Source organism: Syngnathus scovelli, chromosome 2 (genome assembly GCF_024217435.2).
Source record: "Syngnathus scovelli strain Florida chromosome 2, RoL_Ssco_1.2, whole genome shotgun sequence".
NCBI classification, from domain to species: domain Eukaryota; kingdom Metazoa; phylum Chordata; class Actinopteri; order Syngnathiformes; family Syngnathidae; genus Syngnathus; species Syngnathus scovelli.
Genome location: NC_090848.1, coordinates 22,755,766 through 22,773,115, shown reverse-complemented (window position 1 = coordinate 22,773,115; position 17,350 = coordinate 22,755,766). Strand labels below are relative to the sequence as shown.

Sequence of the window (17,350 nt, the reverse complement as noted above, 5' to 3'; positions counted from 1 at the left end):
TACACTATTCCAGCTACTTGGTTATGGCGCTCCATGTATGCTTTACCTGCCAGAATCTTACACCCTGCAGTTATGTGCTGGATTGTCTCAGGACCTTCTTTGCACAATCTACACCTGGGGTCTTGTCTGGTGTGGTAGATTTGGGCCTCTATTGCTCTGGTGCTCAAGGCCTGTTCTTGTGCAGCCAGGATCAGTGCCTCTGTGCTGTCCTTCAGACCAGCTCTTTCTAGCCATTGGTAGGATTTCTGGATATCAGCTACTTCAGCTATGTTTCGGTGGTACATCCCATGTAGGGGCTTGTCCTCCCATGATGGTCCCTCCAGCACCTCATCTTCCTTTGATGCCCATTGTCTGAGACATTCACTGAGCACGTCATCCGTTGGGGCCTTATCCCTGATGTACTTATGGATCTTGGATGTTTCATCTTGGATCGTGGCTCTCACGCTCGCTAGTCCTCGGCCTCCTTCTTTACGGCTAGTGTACAGTCTCAGGGTGCTGGACTTGGGATGGAACCCTCCATGCATGGTTAGGAGCTTCCGTGTCTTGATATCTGTGGTCTGTATATCTTCCTTTGGCCACCGTATGATTCCTGCAGGGTACCTGATTACTGGTAGGGCGTAGCTGTTAATGGCTAGGGACTTGTTCTTGCCATTGAGCTGACTTCTTAGGACTTGCCTTACTCGATGGAGGTATTTGGCTGTGGCTGCTTTCCTTGTTTCCTCGTCAAGGTTGCCATTTGCCTGTGGAATTCCAAGGTATTTGTAGCTGTCCTCAATGTCTGCTATTGTTCCTTCTGGGAGTGAGACCCCCTCTGTGTGGATTACCTTTCCTCTTTTAGTCACCATGCGGCCACATTTCTCAAGTCCGAATGACATTCCGATGTCAGAGCTGTAGATCCTGGTAGTGTGGATCAGGGAGTCAATGTATATATATATGTGTATATATGTGTATATATATATATATATATATATATATATACATATATACATATATATATATATATTTATGTGTATATATATGTGAATATATATATATATATATATATATATATATATATATATATATATATATATATATATATATATATATATATATATATATATATATATATATACCGTATTTGCCGGTGTACAGGTCGACTCGGTGTATAAGTCGACCCCCTAAAATTCGACGGAAATTTACGATTTTATGATATATCCTTTGTATAAGTCGAGCTCAATTGTTGCATTATATTAAACTTCAAAATTCAATATGCGAAATTTATTGACGAAATGTGTTCAAATTCCGGGAGGCCGTGCGCATGCGGCTGTTTATAAGCACCGCGCAGGAGATCGCGGCCGGCGAGCTCGCGCACGCCGCCCGGCACCAACGGGAGGTCGGAAATAGCTCCAAGCCGAGCGGATCGGCACTTTATAAGCACCGCGGAGGAGATCGCGGCCGGCGAGCTCGCGCACGCCGCCCGGCACCAACGGGAGGTCGGAAATAGCTCCAAGCCGAGCGGATCGGCACTTTATAAGCACCGCGCAGGAGATCGCGGCGCCTCATTGGACTTCCAGCGGGCCGCGCACTCGCGCACACCGCACGGTTCAAATTTTCTAAGTGCAACGCACAATGAGATGCATGAGAAACGGCCTTGGTTACCATCACATTTGAAGCGATGAATACGAAGTTAAATTTTATGACTCGGTGTATAAGTCGAGGTCGATTTTTTTCGGTCGATTTTGGATCGAAAAAGGTCGACCAATACACCGGCAAATACGGTATATATTATATGTGCTCCATGGCACGATTGAGCGTTTATCCCACTGCAGTCTATAATAACTCTTGTAGAGAAGAGTTTTTGATTTATGACCTCTGTGTTCCTTCTCACTGACAAAGGAACACATAATTGCTTCCGCCCTCGTTTGATTAAAAAAAAAAGTCTATAAGTGGACCTATTGCTTGCAAGAAGTAACAGCCTAAAGATTCATATGTCCAGGGAAGGATGGTACCAGAGATAGATATTCATCTGATGTCTAATTTCTTTCTTTCTTTCTTTTTCTTTCTTTCTTTCTTTCTTTCTTTCTTTCTTTCTTTCTTTCTTTCTTTCTTTCTTTCTTTCTCTTTCAGAATTTGAATGGAGCTTTAGTCAGGACCTATCGACCATCCTAGTGAAACAGGAGGAGCCGGATGTGGCTCAAAGGTCAGATCCCATGGAAGGCCCGTCTCTTATCCTAAGCCCCGCCCCTGCGCGGAGAGGGTCGCTATGGAGACACACAGTGAGCATCCCACAAATCAGAGACATGTCATGTTTTCTGGTTGACGTGTGAAGGAGTGTGTTTGGTTTGGTGTTCAGGTGCGCCCTCCAGATGATGTTAAGCCTGTGGCTATTAAAGATGAGCCCAGAGAGATGGGACAGTACCTCTGTCTGCCCACAGGTACACACAAGCATCCACAATTTACCCTCTGTTTGTCAGCGCATAATCTTCACAGGAGGTCTTCACCTTGTTTCTTCCCAGATGATGCCCTACAGCTTCCACCAACGCCGCCCAGCAGCAACCACGGCGACAGTGACGGCTCCCTACCACCGTCCTCCCCGCACCTTGCTCTGCCTCCATCTTCTCCGCAGCCACAACAGAGGCCAACGGGCCGTGGCTCCGGTTCCTCCTCCTCGTCCACGGCCATCTCGTCTTCACCTCTACTAACTGCGCCACACGTCAGTAGCCGTCTATCTTTTCTCTCCTTTCCATTCTTTCCGCCATTCTTTGATGCTTGCTGCTGACCGATCAAAACCTTCCTTTAATGCTCTCACTCTCGGCCATTATTGTTGTTTTGCAGAAACTGCAGGGTTCTGGTCCCCTCTTGCTGACAGATGAAGAGAAGCGGACCCTCGTTGCTGAGGGATACCCTGTACCCAACAAACTTCCTCTCACCAAGAGTGAAGAGAAGGCTCTGAAGAGAGTTAGACGCAAGATTAAAAATAAGGTAACTTTGTTCAAAACATAAAGTACTTCCATTTTTTATTATTTTTTTTTAATTTTCTTTTGCTCACCAAAATTGTGTTTGGTCTAATGTAAGAATGCAGTATAGTCAAAAGTTATTTTCTAAAGGCTGCTTTATTATAAACCTCAATTTAAATAATTTAATTTTATGACTGTAAATATTGTGTCAATCAATGAAATAAAAACAATTAAATGTCTTCTTTGTGGGTAAAAAACAACAGATCTCAGCTCAGGAGAGTCGGCGAAAGAAGAAAGAGTATGTGGAATGTCTGGAGAAAAAGTAAGTTTCCATTTTTCGAGCCAGTTTCTCTCTTCAGTTATATCAAACTATGTTTCTATTATTCTAACAATACAGCAGTGCATGATCTGTTGTATCAGTCTAGTTAAATCACAATTCACCTAACAAAAGCCTGACTGTAAACCAGCAGTATCATCCCAGCTCCCACTTGTGTAGAAGAGTTCCGCCATCCATGCGCCAGCAATGGGAAAGATGAGGGGGTGTGAAATCCAGCTGTTTGTAATTTGAAAGTTTTCCCAGCTCAGTGTGCAACCACCGCCACAGGCCAGACTCATCAAAAAAGCAGAGCATGGTTTCTTTATATTTGTTTTTGTCTCGAGTTCTATAGTCGCCGTGTACGCTGAAAGATTATTGGATGAGCCCTTAGGAAGCAAACAGCGGGCAGCTGGCGAGAGGGAGCACACTCAGAATGAGATGCATTCAGAGCAAACAGCAGGATTATCGGCGCTTTCATTTGGGATGAGATCAGTGAGGTGACATCACTTAACATGTTTCTCTGGGAAATTGAGAATTACTGTTACAAGTGAATAAACTGCTTCAGTTTTTGTTCCCTCGCTACTTTGCGTTTCGGTTCTTTTCTTTGTTCGCGTGTCTGCATGAGTGCGTGTTCGGAGAGGCAGTGCACGCTCCTCTCTCATTAATATCCAAACGCAGCCTTTGTTCGAAACCAATCAGTCACTCGAACTTGAACTGTGTCCATCAGGACTGTCGTGACGCACTGGATCACCAGCAAACTAGGAGGATGATGATGAAATGTCAGCAAATATGTTGAAGTTTTTTATTGAAGTGTGTTTTCAGGTTACACTTACTAGAATCTTGTGTTGCATTGTAGCCAAAAGTCAATCCTGGTAGATTAGTGCACCTTTTTAAAATTGTTGTTGTTCCTGTACAAAGCCGAGATAAGTTGCTTTGGGTGGGAGAGCTACATCATCATGGTCTTAAAAAGAAGAGAGAAACAGAAAATGACAAGAGGAAAACAAAGAAGTACAAGATGAAAGGAAGCACAAGCAATGGGGAGTCATGGCGACAAACCTTGGCATTACCCAACACACACATGCTAAGGCCTGCGCTCCAAGGGAAACTACTCAAAAGATCTAAGCAGAACATGAACAGGGTCTTCAAGAATCCTGTGGGCAACTCTGAGCCTGATGGCCACACAGCGCAGGAAGAGATCTCACTGGTTGGCTGATGATCTTAGAACATACATTTGTGCTCTGTTCAACTGGGACGGTATGGACAGAGACATTTTAAAACCAACAAACACATGAAAAGGAGAGTACAGTCTCAATAAAGGTGTAATAACATGCCTTTATGGTGTTTTTTAATTGACATCAAATGTCTTTTATTTCCGTAAAACGTAACCGAGTAACAATCACCCGTGTACAGAATATACAAAAGCACACCTGGGGGGAAACCAGTAGACCTGTGAGCACCATCTGACAATATACTGTTTACCAACACTAGTGATGATTCTGATGATCTACAAAACAAGCTGATGGTCAAAATGGAAGTGTGTGGTCAATTTCTCTGCAAGGATGTGAGGCAGCATGTGTTGAAAGCAGATGAAAAATCGGCAAACAGGAGCCTGTTTGGGGACTCTCAATGTCTGTGATTGGTAGCTATGATAAAAATCATTGCATCATCCACATCCCTACCAGTAAGACCAGTAAGCGAATTGCAGAGGGTCCATCATAGGTCTTAAGTCATTAAGGACCTTTGTCTCTGGGATCACAATTGACTGCTTCCACAGACCTGGCACTGTGCTTGCTATTAATAGAGCTCTGAAAGGGCCGCATGAAGACCCCTCGCAGATGCTCAGCACAGTTCATCCACAGATGTTGTGAAGGTCCAGGGATGTGCCTGATACTGATACAACGCACCACCTCTTCTGCACTGATGATGATATGTGTGTGTGTGTGCGTGTGTGTGTGTGTGTGTGTGTCTGTGTGTGTGTGTGTGTGTGTGTGTACACATTTCTTTGTATTAATTGTATTTTTCATTCATTTGCGACTAATGGGGAGTTTCCTTTTCCCTTTGATGCCCAGGGTGGAGAACTACACGTTGGAAAATGGTGACCTGTGGAGAAAAGTGGACAACCTGGAGACAGCCAACAGGTGAGGCTCGCTGCACACTAAAATAAACTAACTAAAAAACTAACTAAAAATAAGTTTTTAAGTTCCTTGAACTTCTACCTACTCCCTTGAGCATACCCCCAAAAAAAACTGTTGTTTTGATATATTGATTTGTTAAATTGGGTTGCTCATTAAACTTTTGAAATGAAATGAAACAAAAAAAAACTGATACAAATTGACACATGATGCAAAAAAACATCCCCGTGCTCCAGTGAAATGCTATTGTGTCTCCTATTTGGTGCACATTGAACATTCCGTTTGAATAACGAATAGCACGTTAGTAGTGTACGCCTTTTCCTTCTGTTGTCCTTTTTTTGTTCTCTTGTTTCACCGACGTGTTTCACACAGGTCGATTCATAGCCTTTTGATGAAAGACAGCGCCGATTAGGACATTATGGGCTCTTTATCTGTGGAGCGTCAAAACTGTTTTTCTGCTGATTTGTGTGTCGCCGCAAGTCTCAATGTGCTCATTTGTGAATTTGGTTCAACCGTCTGTGCTATGCTGATGCTGAGCATTTCAGCATACTTGTGTACTTTCCTTTGACATGCACCTGGCACACGACAATTTGCTGGCTGAAAGAATTCTAAACTTTACACCTGCTGAAACCACATCTAGTGCTGGTTGTGTCACATGTTTTTTGTGAAGACAGATTTTGAACTCCGCTGAGCTGTGTGGTGGATGTAATCATATCCAACCTTCTGAATCGTTGCTGAAATCAGCTCATTGAATGCATCCATCCATCCATTTTCTGAACCGCTTAGTCCCCACGGGGGTTGCGGGCGTGCTGGAGCCTATCCCAGCCGTCATCGGGCAGTAGGCGGGGGACACCCTGAACCGGTTGCCAGCATTGGTAATATTATTGTTAGTATTATTAATATTATCATATATATGTCATATATCATATGTTTGAGTCGCTGATTGTGTAGGACAGGGGTGTCAAACCCCTTTTTTTTTCGCGGGTCGCATTGTATTCATAGCTTCTTTTGGAGGGCCATTATGACAGTCAACACAAATAAATGCATGAACATCTCATATTATATACAGTAAAAGCTACCAAACAAACTGGCAAATAACTCGTTTTCAAATCAGATGAGTAAAAACTGGTCAAATATTTGGAAAAAAAGATATTAAAAGTGAAGACAATTTGCAATTCTAGTAATGACACGAATTTGATGCACAATTTGTCTTGGCGGGCCACATAAAATGATGTGGCGGGCCGTATCTGGCCCCTGGGCCTTGAGTTTGACACCTGTGGTGTAGGAGTACACTCGCCTGACTTGTGTGTGAGCAACTTGGGATCGATTGCCGCTCAGTTGTGGTGTGCATCTGAGTGTGGCTGGTTGTTTGTCTCTATATCTGCCCCGCGACTGGCTAGCGACCAGTTCAAGGTGTATTCTGACTTTTTCCTGATGTTATAGCTGGGATAGGCTCCAGTACCCCCCACGACCCTGAACGGGATAAGCGGTGTTAAAAATGGATGGCTGTGTGTTTTCAAAATCGTCCCGATTGCCACAGAATAGCTATAGAGTGGGCAACACGTGGCCACCGGGTGGAAGGCCTTCTCCAAGTGCGCTCAAGTGTTCTCCCTGCAGGCAACTACCATATTGTCCCGAATATGACGACCCTGATTATAAGACGACCCCCTCTTTTTCAAGACTCAAGTTTGAAAAAAGACTTTTCGAACACCAAATTTAATTTTTATACAGAAAATAATTAAAGTACATCTGAAACAAATGATTATAACAATATATTCGAGACAAAAAGCATAATGTTAATATCTGAACATTTAAATATGTAAACTATAGTGCAATCACATTTGTAAATGAATAGCTTCTGGTTTTTGAAATGTAAATAAACCGATCTACTGTGACAAAACAACAAAATTGCAATAACTGCATTAACCATCAAAGTGAAGTCTAACTGTAACTGTAGTCTTGAAACAAATCTGAATAAGGAAAAGCATTGTAATAAAATAATGCAAACTGCTACCGCCATTTTTATTTTTCTTCTTCGTGACAGGGGTTCGCTTTGGCCTAGGGAGTTAAGTTCAGCATTCACTTTGACGATATCTGGCGCCATTTAGCGTTGTGAATGGGTATAATGTCTAGACCCCGAATGTAAGATGACCCTCACTTTTTCAGTCTTATTTCAATGCTAAAAAACTGTCTTATATTGAGGCCAGTACGGTATATATCGTCTGCTCATGTTGGTCTGCTTGCAGTTCCTTATAGAGGTACTGTTGCAGGTCTCAAGCATATCAGCATAATCTTCCATCATGTCAAAAACTCGGTGTGCCCCTCGAGCCTGGCATTTAAAGGAATGCGAGGAGCTGCTTCTTTTTGCGGCGAAACAAATTGGCTGTGTTCACGTTGCGGACAGGGCATTTTAATATTTGTGTCAAACAGCATCGACTGGCACGGTTCTGCAAAACTTAGTCTAGCTCACTCCTACGCAGAGTTATACCTCATGCCAGAATTGCACTGGGCATGAAAATAGAACCCTACCAGTTAAACAGGGGAAAGCCATATAACTTTTTTAAATCGTGAGATTTCAATTCGTGACAAAGAATAAACTGGCACGTGTGTGCTTACTGCTCTGTGGCGCATTGGAGATGATTCCAACAACACAACAGCACAGCACACCACACACAATAAGACATGTCCACCCATAATCGTGAATATCCTCCCACAAAGCAGAATTCTGGCAAATACAGCACTGTTGAAAGATGCTAAGAAAGGAAAAAAGTAGTAGAAAAATAAATGGAATAAGGTAGGCTCAGTGTTTAGTTTAGATCAGGCATGTCCGGCCCGCGGGCCAAATCCGGCCCCCGATTATATTTCATACGGCCCACAGCTTCGGTCTTATGTATTATTCATGGCCCGCCTGCAATGTCAAACTGAATAAAAAAAATAAAAAAAATCATAAAACTTGAACCTGTAATTCCTCCTATTACCAAAAGGTGGCAGCAAAAGCACTCTCCGCTCATTTCTGCCATGGCGACCGCAAAGAAAACGAGGAAAGTTGACATTGAGGGCCGTCGCTTTCAAGAGAAATGGGAATTACAATACTTCACTGAAAATCAAGGCAATTGTGTTTGTCTAATTCGTAAAGAGACTGTTGCCTTCTTTAAGGATTTCAACCTAAAGAGACACCATCAGACTAAACATGCTAACACATATGACAAGCTAACAGGGAGTGACCGCGCTGATAAAGTGAAGCAGCTCCAAGCTGAACTGGCATCACAACAGCGATTCATCACATGGGGCTGTGAGTCAAAAGTAAATCAAAAGTAAAAATTACTTAATATTAAATATTACAAAGTGGCCATGTTAATACTGTTGAAGTTATGAACCTGTAGACGTGACACAAACTATTACCGTCATTTTCGGACTATAAGTCGCACCGGAGTATAAATCGCACCAGCCATAAAATGCACAATACAGTGAAAAAAAAACATATAAGTCGCACCGGAGTATAAGTCGCACTTTTGGGGCAAATTTATTTGTCAAAATCCAACACCAAGAACAGACATGAACCAGCAACAACAGGCTAAACGATACGGTATGCTAACGTGACATATACACAAATGAGGAGCTGAGAACGGGCCTCAGTAACATTCAGAGTTATTCAAATAAGTATTACATAAATAACACGTTTATCAAACCATCTGTGTCACTTCAATTCATTAAATCCATCGATCGTCCTTTATGTAAACAATGCCGCGTATGCGCCACATATGCGCCGCTGACGTCGGACTCGTAAGTTGCATTTCTAATTATTCCACAGACCCATATAATGATATATAAAGTATATTTCAAATAACTATCATATAACAACAATATTATCAAACCATCTGTGTCACTCCTAATCATTAAATCCATCGATCAAATTCCTCGTCCTTTATGTCAACAACGCCGCGTGCGCGCCGCACAGATCTAGTATACAACTATATTGTAGCGTTAACAAAGTACCAGGAAACACGTGGGTTTGGTAAACGGCTCTTTAGTTAACAAAACAAAAGTTCAACGAGCCAACAACTACTGAACTGTAACGATAAAAACATATACAAGTTGCTACACGAAATAAAATATATCAAATAACTATAACATAAATACGTTTTTCAAACTTTGTGTCACTCCAAATCATTAAATCCTTCAAACGTGGGTGTTAGGTTCAGCTGACTGATCGAGTCAGCCCCGTGAAAAGGGTTTCCTCTATATGCCTTGGCCAAGGACTTGTCCTGGGTCGAAAAGTCAGCTGGAATCCCGAAATAGGTCTATTGAGACCCCGGAACGAGCCCCCAAAAATCTGTTAGGTTCAAAATCAGCAAAAGGATCAGCAGACAAAACCAGTGAGGCAGAATATTGAGTCTTTTCTCGCAAGGAGTGCATTCAGACTTACAGCAATCCGACTACACTAAAAATCTGTTTTACACTCCTCGCTCTTTTTATTTGGAATGCCCTACCCACAGTGTGAGACGATTAGCCCTTAAGGGGGGGGAAAGAGATTGTGGCTTCGTCTCGTAAGAAAAGAAACAAAAAGTAACGCACAAATTGTTGCGTGCAGATATGGCTATATCAGCAAAACAGTTTAAGCGATATTCCGAGAGATAAAAAGAGAAAGTGACGTTCTTTAAGGAAGATCAGAAGGTTCATGACGCATTGTTTGACGTGTTGTTTTCACGATCTGTTCTGGTGGACGCTGAGCTGTCAGCAGCATCTTGTTTGACACAACCGTCATCTCGCCCCTGACCCAGCCGTAATCCTTCTGTTCTGTTGTACAAGATAAGAATAAGCAAGGCAAAGCAGCAAGCATACTGAACAGTAATATTGTGAATAAGTACTCATTAGAGAACGCATGATAACATATATATACAATTTTTCTAACAGTGGGGCCCTTCGTCATCTTCGTCATCCCATGATAGAATCCTTTGTCCTTATGTAAACAACCGCCGCGCTGCTGACCTCACTTGCAGGTCAAATGACAGTAATCCCTTGCTACATCGTGGTTCGTTTATCGCGGTTTCACTACATCACGGATTTTTGAATTTTGAACATTTGCGAAAAAATTCACATATAAGTCGCTCCTGAGTATAAGTCGCCCCCCCACCCAAACTATGAAAAAAACCCGCGACTTATAGTCCGAAAATTACGGTACTTTCTGAAAAATATTGTAAATGACAAGAGCAAAATTCACTTGTTTTAAGTTTTAATAATAACAGACAACTTTGCATTACTTATAACTCCTGTTTAAAATGTTCATGAGGCAAAAATAATTTTAAACTCTTGTAAATTAAATTATTTCATACAGTTTGTTCAATGTTATCTGACTCTTCAGATATGAATGAAAGGCAGAATTTGTGTTTTTAAAGTTGTTCACATCTGCCTGAGTGGCTTATATTTGGTTATTTTGTCATTTAAAAAATAAAGACAATTGGGACAATGAAATTTGTTTCATAACAGTATGTATTTACATGAAATTTCTGTCGTTAAAAAATGTCTGAAAAAAGTATTGGCCCCCGAGCCCCTTCACTTTATCAAATCTGGCCCTCCTTGCAAAAAGTTTGGACACCCCTGGTTTAGATACTACATTGCCATATACATACTATATACATATAAAGATGATATTGCTCATGCACACTGAGCCAATCTGAAGCAATGTTGCCGGAGGGCAGCTATCTTGGGACAGAGCTGATCTATCACTCAGAACATTACAGTCAATGGAGCACAGACTTTAAATGACTGTAGATTGCTCAGCTAAACTGATTTTCATACGGATTCATATTCAACAAATATGAATCCTACTCCAGTTTGGCCCAATTATTAGTTTGTGTGGTTTCAGTTTTTCAAAGAGGACTGGGCCAGGTCATAAACAGATATACAAAGAAGTCACACTTATGTTCTCTGTAGTGGTAATTATACATGCGGACAACAAATGTAATGATTAAAAAAAGACTCAATGCATGCTTGGATTATCAGAATCCAGTTTGATGTTGGACAGGAGAAAAAACAACAAAACAAAACAATGATTATGTCTCAATGTCTGATCTGCAGTACACTGTATACTGTGTCTTGGAGATAATCCTGGGTGGAGAGAAGTGCTGGTGGAGGACCGGGGTGGGGGTGGGGGGGTCTGTCCGTTAAAGTCTGCAATTAAAGACATCGTGAGACGCCCATCCTTCACCCCCCCCCACACACACACACACACATCCTCTCATAAACAATCACTCTGTAGAATATGGTTGCGTTGGCACAAATGTGAGTCAACACAGCAAGTTTAAAAACAAGTTTGTTCATATTAAATATGTCGTGCTCAAGTAAAAAAAGACCCAGTACATGATGGGCCTAACTTGCCCTTCATATTTCATCCCTCCGTTTTTATACAAGCTATATATTTTAAGCAGCCATTCATCATTGGCGCTTGACATCAAAGTGTGCATGTTGTGTGTTTTTTCTGACACAAGGGAGTGACAAAGGCTGAACGGCTGACTGACGGTCTGCCTGACTTCCTCACTGTGCCAGTTGACTGCTTGGAATTCATTGGGTTCACTTGGCTGCCTTTTGAGTTAGTGACTGATGTATGATCAACAGCTCGTGTCTCCCCTCAGTGTTCACATTGTGCCATTGCAGCGCATACCATCAGAGCCCTGCTCTCCAGGTCACACAAAAAGTATGTTCTTTTAGTTCTTTGCATTGGTCCACATCTAACAGCCAATATTATTGATTCTGCATTAAATCAATGTGCATTCGTTTCTTCGGGTGCAAGTTTTGTGAAAGTTGGGCTAATACTTTGTGGACATTGTGCAATAACAAGCACACATTCACATGTTCACTAAGATTAACAAAAATCAGATAACTGGACAATTTCCCTTGTTCATTATGTTAATTACACTAGCGGTAAAAATTAGCAGTGATTTTTCAAACTAAACAGATCAAGCCTGTTATAAAAATCAGTTCCTTTCGTCTTAGGTCGAGCCTTTCCTTGGAGATATAGAGAGGGTTACACATGCCTTTTCTCTACCTGACTTGTTGATTGTAATGCCTTCTTCACAAATGCAACATCCTAATCTTTTTTTTTCCAGATTAGATTTAGATTTCTTTCAACCTTCCCTCAATGCTGCTCCCCCCTTTGTTTGACGGATACATCAATTTGATCATGTTTGTGTGTCTGCAGAACACTTCTCCAGCAACTCCAAAAACTCCAATCGCTTATTTCAGGGAAAGTTGTCCCGCGTGCTTGTAAAATGGCCTCAACTCAAACAGGGACGTGCCTCATGGTAAGTGTGGCGGCTTGCCTTGTATTCTTCTCTTGTCGATTTGGAATGTACATAAATGGCCAAACATTGTCTTGTTGTCTCTGTGCAGATGATGGCATTGTGCTTTGTCCTGGTGTTGGGCTCCTTTTCTCCTTGCCTCTCCCCCCTCTCTTTGGTCACTCACGCCTCTTCTTCCCCCGTGCATACTTCTTCTTCTCCTCCCTCCCCCCAGTCAGAAGACCTGTACGCCACCACTCAGGGTATGTTGCTTCTGTCAAGTGGTACTATCAAGAAATGTGGGTTGATAAGAGACTTGTGCAGGACTTTAATCACTAAAGACTAAGCATCCTTTAGCACAATATTTAAACGGTCTGCACAGTTAGGAAAGATTTTATTAGTTTAATACAGTGGATTTTTTAAGGTTGAGATGAAACAATTTGTATTTTTTAACAATCAAATGACAATCAAGTGACAACAAGCTGTGTGTTTGTGTTGCAGTCCGCTCTCGCAGCCTTCTCTTCTTCGACGAAGGCTCTCCACTGGAGGAAACCCCTACAACGTTATTAGTGGAGAGGCTGCGGTCACAAAAACACATCCAGACAAGCCACCACACAGCTGATGTCCACAAAAACCAGACAAAGGCGCCCGAGTCGGACCACAGGTGTGATTATATCACTCCAAAGTGCTAAACATTGACCACCACTGACCATGACATCTACTTTGTCCTCCTCAGAGAAACTAAAACAAATGACAGTTCAGGATTCTTCTGACAGCTTAAACCGCCCTCCCGTCGCCAACTGGACCTCACTCAAGTTTCACGGTGGCACCCCTCCTAGCCACCATGGCACATATTATATACAGAATATACATACACATACTGTAGGTCTCTCATTGTCACGTGGAATTATTGACCTCATAGAGCGCACTCCTATGTATGCACACATTGACCTCCAGCGCTGATTTCTACTTCACCCCATGCACTGTACTGGTGTCTTTAGTGTTGCTGCTAATGTTTCAAAGCAAACAAGACTCGTGTCCTCCTACACAGGAAGCCTTTCAAGTGCCTTCCACTTGGCCTTAAAGTATGATAGACTCAAGAGTGCAAATTTAACACTCACGAATTGAATGTCTTTATCAGACAGTTTGACACCTCACATCAATTCATTTATGGCTCTGAAAGGTCAGTTGTGAGGTCAAACTGCATTTCTACTTAACCAGAATTCACCCATTCACTTTACAACCCCCCAAAAATTTCTCATCTGTATTTTCTTATTGAAGAGTTCTAACAAGAGGGCGGGAAACATGACAAAGTATTTTTATGAAATCAAAAATTGTATGTGTGTGTGTGTGTGTGTGTGTGTGTGTGTGTGTGTGTGTGTGTGTGTGTGTGTGTGTGTGTGTGTGTGTATATATATATATATATATATATATATATATATATATATATATATATATATACATGTATATATGTGTATATATATATATATATATATATATATATATATATATATACATGTATATATGTGTGTATATATATATATATATATATATATATATACACGTGTATATATGTATATATATATATATATATATATATATATATATATATATATATATATATATATATTTATAGTTGCAGCATCAAAAATGAGCATATTTAAATTATGCAACAAAAATATTAAATGTACTATTTTAAAGTTTAGTTTATACTTTATTGCCTCTTTTTTTTCTAAATAATGTTTTCAAAAGTATAAAAATTACAATATTCCTTCATAATATATTCCAAGCATAAAAAATTGCATTTATTTTATGCGACAAAAAAAGGAAAGATGCGTGGACCATTGGGATTGTGTAAAGATTTAGATCATGTGTAAGTTTGTGTATTGCTCCGTGGCCATCCACTTTGGGGTTTGTGTCTTTTAGCTGTAATTATGTTTTATGTTTCACTGTCGTTCATCAAAAATAACCTTTTTTTTCCCCTTCAAATGCAAGCAACTGTGAAATCAGGGCAAAAGTAAACTTTGATTGACTCCGGGCAAAAGTAAACTTTGACTCCACTTTACCACACACTGGGTTTAAAACATGTTGGCAATAAAGAAAAATGCTTGTGTGTGCGTATTTATTGCTGTTTGTAGAAAGTGTGTACATATCAAATTCCATTCCCAGATGTGAAAGACCACTACTATCTTCAAAAGAACTCAAAAAAAAAAATCTTGTTCTGTTCATGTGAAAAATTCTGTGCAGTATTGAGATGCCTTTAATTGACAATTGGAATAATCTGTCTCTGTATCCATCGGTTGTACTTGGTGTGATCTACCCACAAAATGCTATTTTGTCATGCTTGCAATGTCAATGTCAATGCCTTTGTGTACATAAATGATGTGCCATTGTGAATGCGGGCCTAATTAGTGGATTGCAGTGTCATTGCCTGTGGAAATGCATTACAAAGTCTTTTAATGAGGGGGGGATGGATGGCTGGAGGGAGGGTTTGGTCACTTTTTCCAAACCTGGACAAGGAAACTAAATTGTTTGGGAAAGCTGGGTCACAAATACTTGAGGAAGTAAATCAACTCATGTTCACAGAAGATTGTTGTTTTTGTACAGCGTGTTGCATGTTCCTTTATATATGCCTGTTATATTAGTGTAGTCAGTAGATTAGAAACCAGCAAAATATTAAAAATCTGCATCAGCATCACTGTCTCTTGACTTTCTTGGTTTAAATACAACTGTGTGATCTTGGCTTGTTCTTGAGCAAAGCCCTGCAGAGTTCAGGCACACATTAGCTGAAGTGTTTCAGGATGAGCTGTTTGCGAAGCTTCTCAGCATGATCGTCACGGTCCTCGGGCCTCTGCTCCAGGGTTTCGGGTTGCTCCGGCGGGTCCATTCTTTCCAGAGTCCAGGCGTCTAAACCTGACTGCAGGGAGGCATTGTGGAGAACGCAACAAGCTAACACGATGGATGCGCTCCTTTCTGGTGAGTACTGTGCAGAGCAGTGATGATGACAGTGGTTTAGTACGTGAACTGTTCTTTTTCTTAACGCAGTTAGAAGTGAAATACCTGCAAATACCCTTTGGTTCCATCCAAACATCTGAATCTAGTCTGGATGGCTCGAAATGTTCTATCCACAATCTCATGCGTGGCCGTGTGAGCGAGATTGTATCCAAACTCTGCAGGGGATTCAGGGCAATCCACTGGGGTCATCAACCACTTCCTTAACGGATAACGGCTGTCACCTAATAATCAGAAGATGTTTGACTTTTTCACCATCAATTAACTAAATTTGTAGTTAGTACCTAGCCAAACAGTTCTCACCCAGCAAATAGCCCTCCTCAATTTCTTGCAGTTCTTTAAAAAGGGCAGATCTTTCCAGAACGTCGACGCCTTTGAGCCCACCGGGCCAGTGAGTTTCTGCGCTGAGTAGCAGGCCTCGGGCATCACAAACAAGCTGACACCCAATGGAGTGAAAGCCCTTCTTGTTAACATAGGATGAGTCTTCGCTGTTCGGAGCCTTGATGGCGACCTGAACGCAGTCCAGTACTCCGAGAATGCCCGTTAATCCTGCCACCCTCTGAAACTCCTGGGAGGTCTGCTCTCGGATCACGGCCTCTCTGCACAATTAACTATTCTTCATCAATATCGCTCTCGCAAGATAAACATCTTGATTATTTATTTACCTTTTCAACGTGATGAACTGAGGAGCTTTCTCAACCAGAGCTTTGGTCACATTGGAAACACATCTGGACATGGATGCTTGGCTGATTCCAATTGTATCTCCCATTGATGTCTGAAAAGAGCCCGACGTGTAGAACCCCAACGCGGCCAGTACCTGGACCTCAGGACTGATGGCTCTGGATCTCTGTGTGCGTCTACAGAGGGACTGGTACACAAAAATTGAACAAAATATTCCGGTAGATCTGAGATAGAGCTGACAGTTAACCCTTGAAAGCGTGAGAGTTTACCTCTCTGAGTAACTCTACCAAGTACAGGATGAATTCTCTGGGGAAGCCAAACTGTGAGACGAGGAATTCGTCTGACACAGAGCCCACGTCAAAGCGGTCCAAGGTTTTGTGACCACGGCCGTGCAACAGTAAATCACAGTCCAAAATGGCTATTGAGATCGCCATGCTGTGTGTGATAAATAACAACAAATTACTGCACTTGACTACAACTATCGTACTAATAGTACTAATTAACGTCTTCGAAGTCCAAGCATTGTTTGGTTTGACTGTTTATATAAATCTATATAATCCACATAAATAAATGTTATCTAAATACATCTTTGTTGAATGAAATGCTAACATTAGTGCTTATGCGAATCGATTGAAACCAACGTGCTAAATCCCCATGCTACATTTCTAAGTAATATGTGTAAACAAGCTCATTATAGGCCTACGATAAATAAATACAATGTCGGAAATAATGAAACGCAATGCACATAAACAATAAAAATGCATTAAAAAAAATCGGTTTACCGTCCGTCTTAACCAACTAAGTCTGAGGACACAAAGTGCCTTACCACACTACTTCTTAGATTCGTCAAAAATGAAAAAAGAAAACAAACAAAAAAAAGCAAATGAATACGCTTGAGTCCACCCAAAATGTTTTAGAATGTCGTAGATTAGCAAGCCTGAATGTATATTTTTTTAATATACTACACATACAAATTCACGAAAGTGCTATGGT

The 17,350-nt window shown here is 41.3% G+C and overlaps 2 protein-coding genes across 4 annotated transcripts in view; one reads left to right on the top strand and one right to left on the bottom strand.

The window, feature by feature from the left end:
* The window catches only part of creb3l1 (cAMP responsive element binding protein 3-like 1), a 38,040-nt gene extending 23,509 nt beyond the window's left edge, over positions 1-14,531 (top strand). For 2 of the 3 annotated variants that reach the window (XM_049754700.2, XM_049754701.2), the window contains exons 4-13: positions 2,110-2,258; positions 2,336-2,417; positions 2,499-2,695; positions 2,818-2,964; positions 3,203-3,261; positions 5,325-5,393; positions 12,586-12,688; positions 12,777-12,927; positions 13,166-13,328; positions 13,401-14,531. In XM_049754700.2, coding sequence (XP_049610657.1) covers positions 2,110-2,258; positions 2,336-2,417; positions 2,499-2,695; positions 2,818-2,964; positions 3,203-3,261; positions 5,325-5,393; positions 12,586-12,688; positions 12,777-12,927; positions 13,166-13,328; positions 13,401-13,437 — 1,157 coding nt within the window. In that variant the 3' untranslated portion in view covers positions 13,438-14,531. Of the gene's footprint in view, positions 1-2,109; positions 2,259-2,335; positions 2,696-2,817; positions 2,965-3,202; positions 3,262-5,324; positions 5,394-12,585; positions 12,689-12,776; positions 12,928-13,165; positions 13,329-13,400 lie in introns of all 3 variants that reach the window. The other variant, XM_049754699.2, reaches the window with a different exon arrangement.
* Positions 14,532-14,772: 241 nt separating this feature from the next.
* Positions 14,773-17,215, bottom strand: harbi1 (harbinger transposase derived 1). Its single transcript, XM_049754808.2, has 6 exons — positions 17,140-17,215; positions 16,627-16,792; positions 16,342-16,544; positions 15,980-16,275; positions 15,725-15,900; positions 14,773-15,647 (listed from the first exon to the last, which is right to left on the bottom strand). The coding sequence occupies exons 2-6, from the start codon at positions 16,789-16,791 to the stop codon at positions 15,447-15,449; spliced, it is 1,041 nt and encodes a 346-aa protein (XP_049610765.1). The 5' UTR covers position 16,792; positions 17,140-17,215; the 3' UTR covers positions 14,773-15,446.
* Positions 17,216-17,350: the final 135 nt, after the last annotated feature.

Coding starts and splice junctions, on each gene's coding strand:
- harbi1 (XM_049754808.2), bottom strand. CDS start 16,791: ATGGCGATCTCAATAGCCATTTTGGACTGTGATTTACTGTTGCACGGC. Junction 15,901..15,979: donor TGAGGAGGGCTATTTGCTGG/GTGAGAACTGTT, acceptor TCTGATTATTAG/GTGACAGCCGTTATCCGTTA. Junction 15,648..15,724: donor GAACCAAAGGGTATTTGCAG/GTATTTCACTTC, acceptor TGCTCTGCACAG/TACTCACCAGAAAGGAGCGC.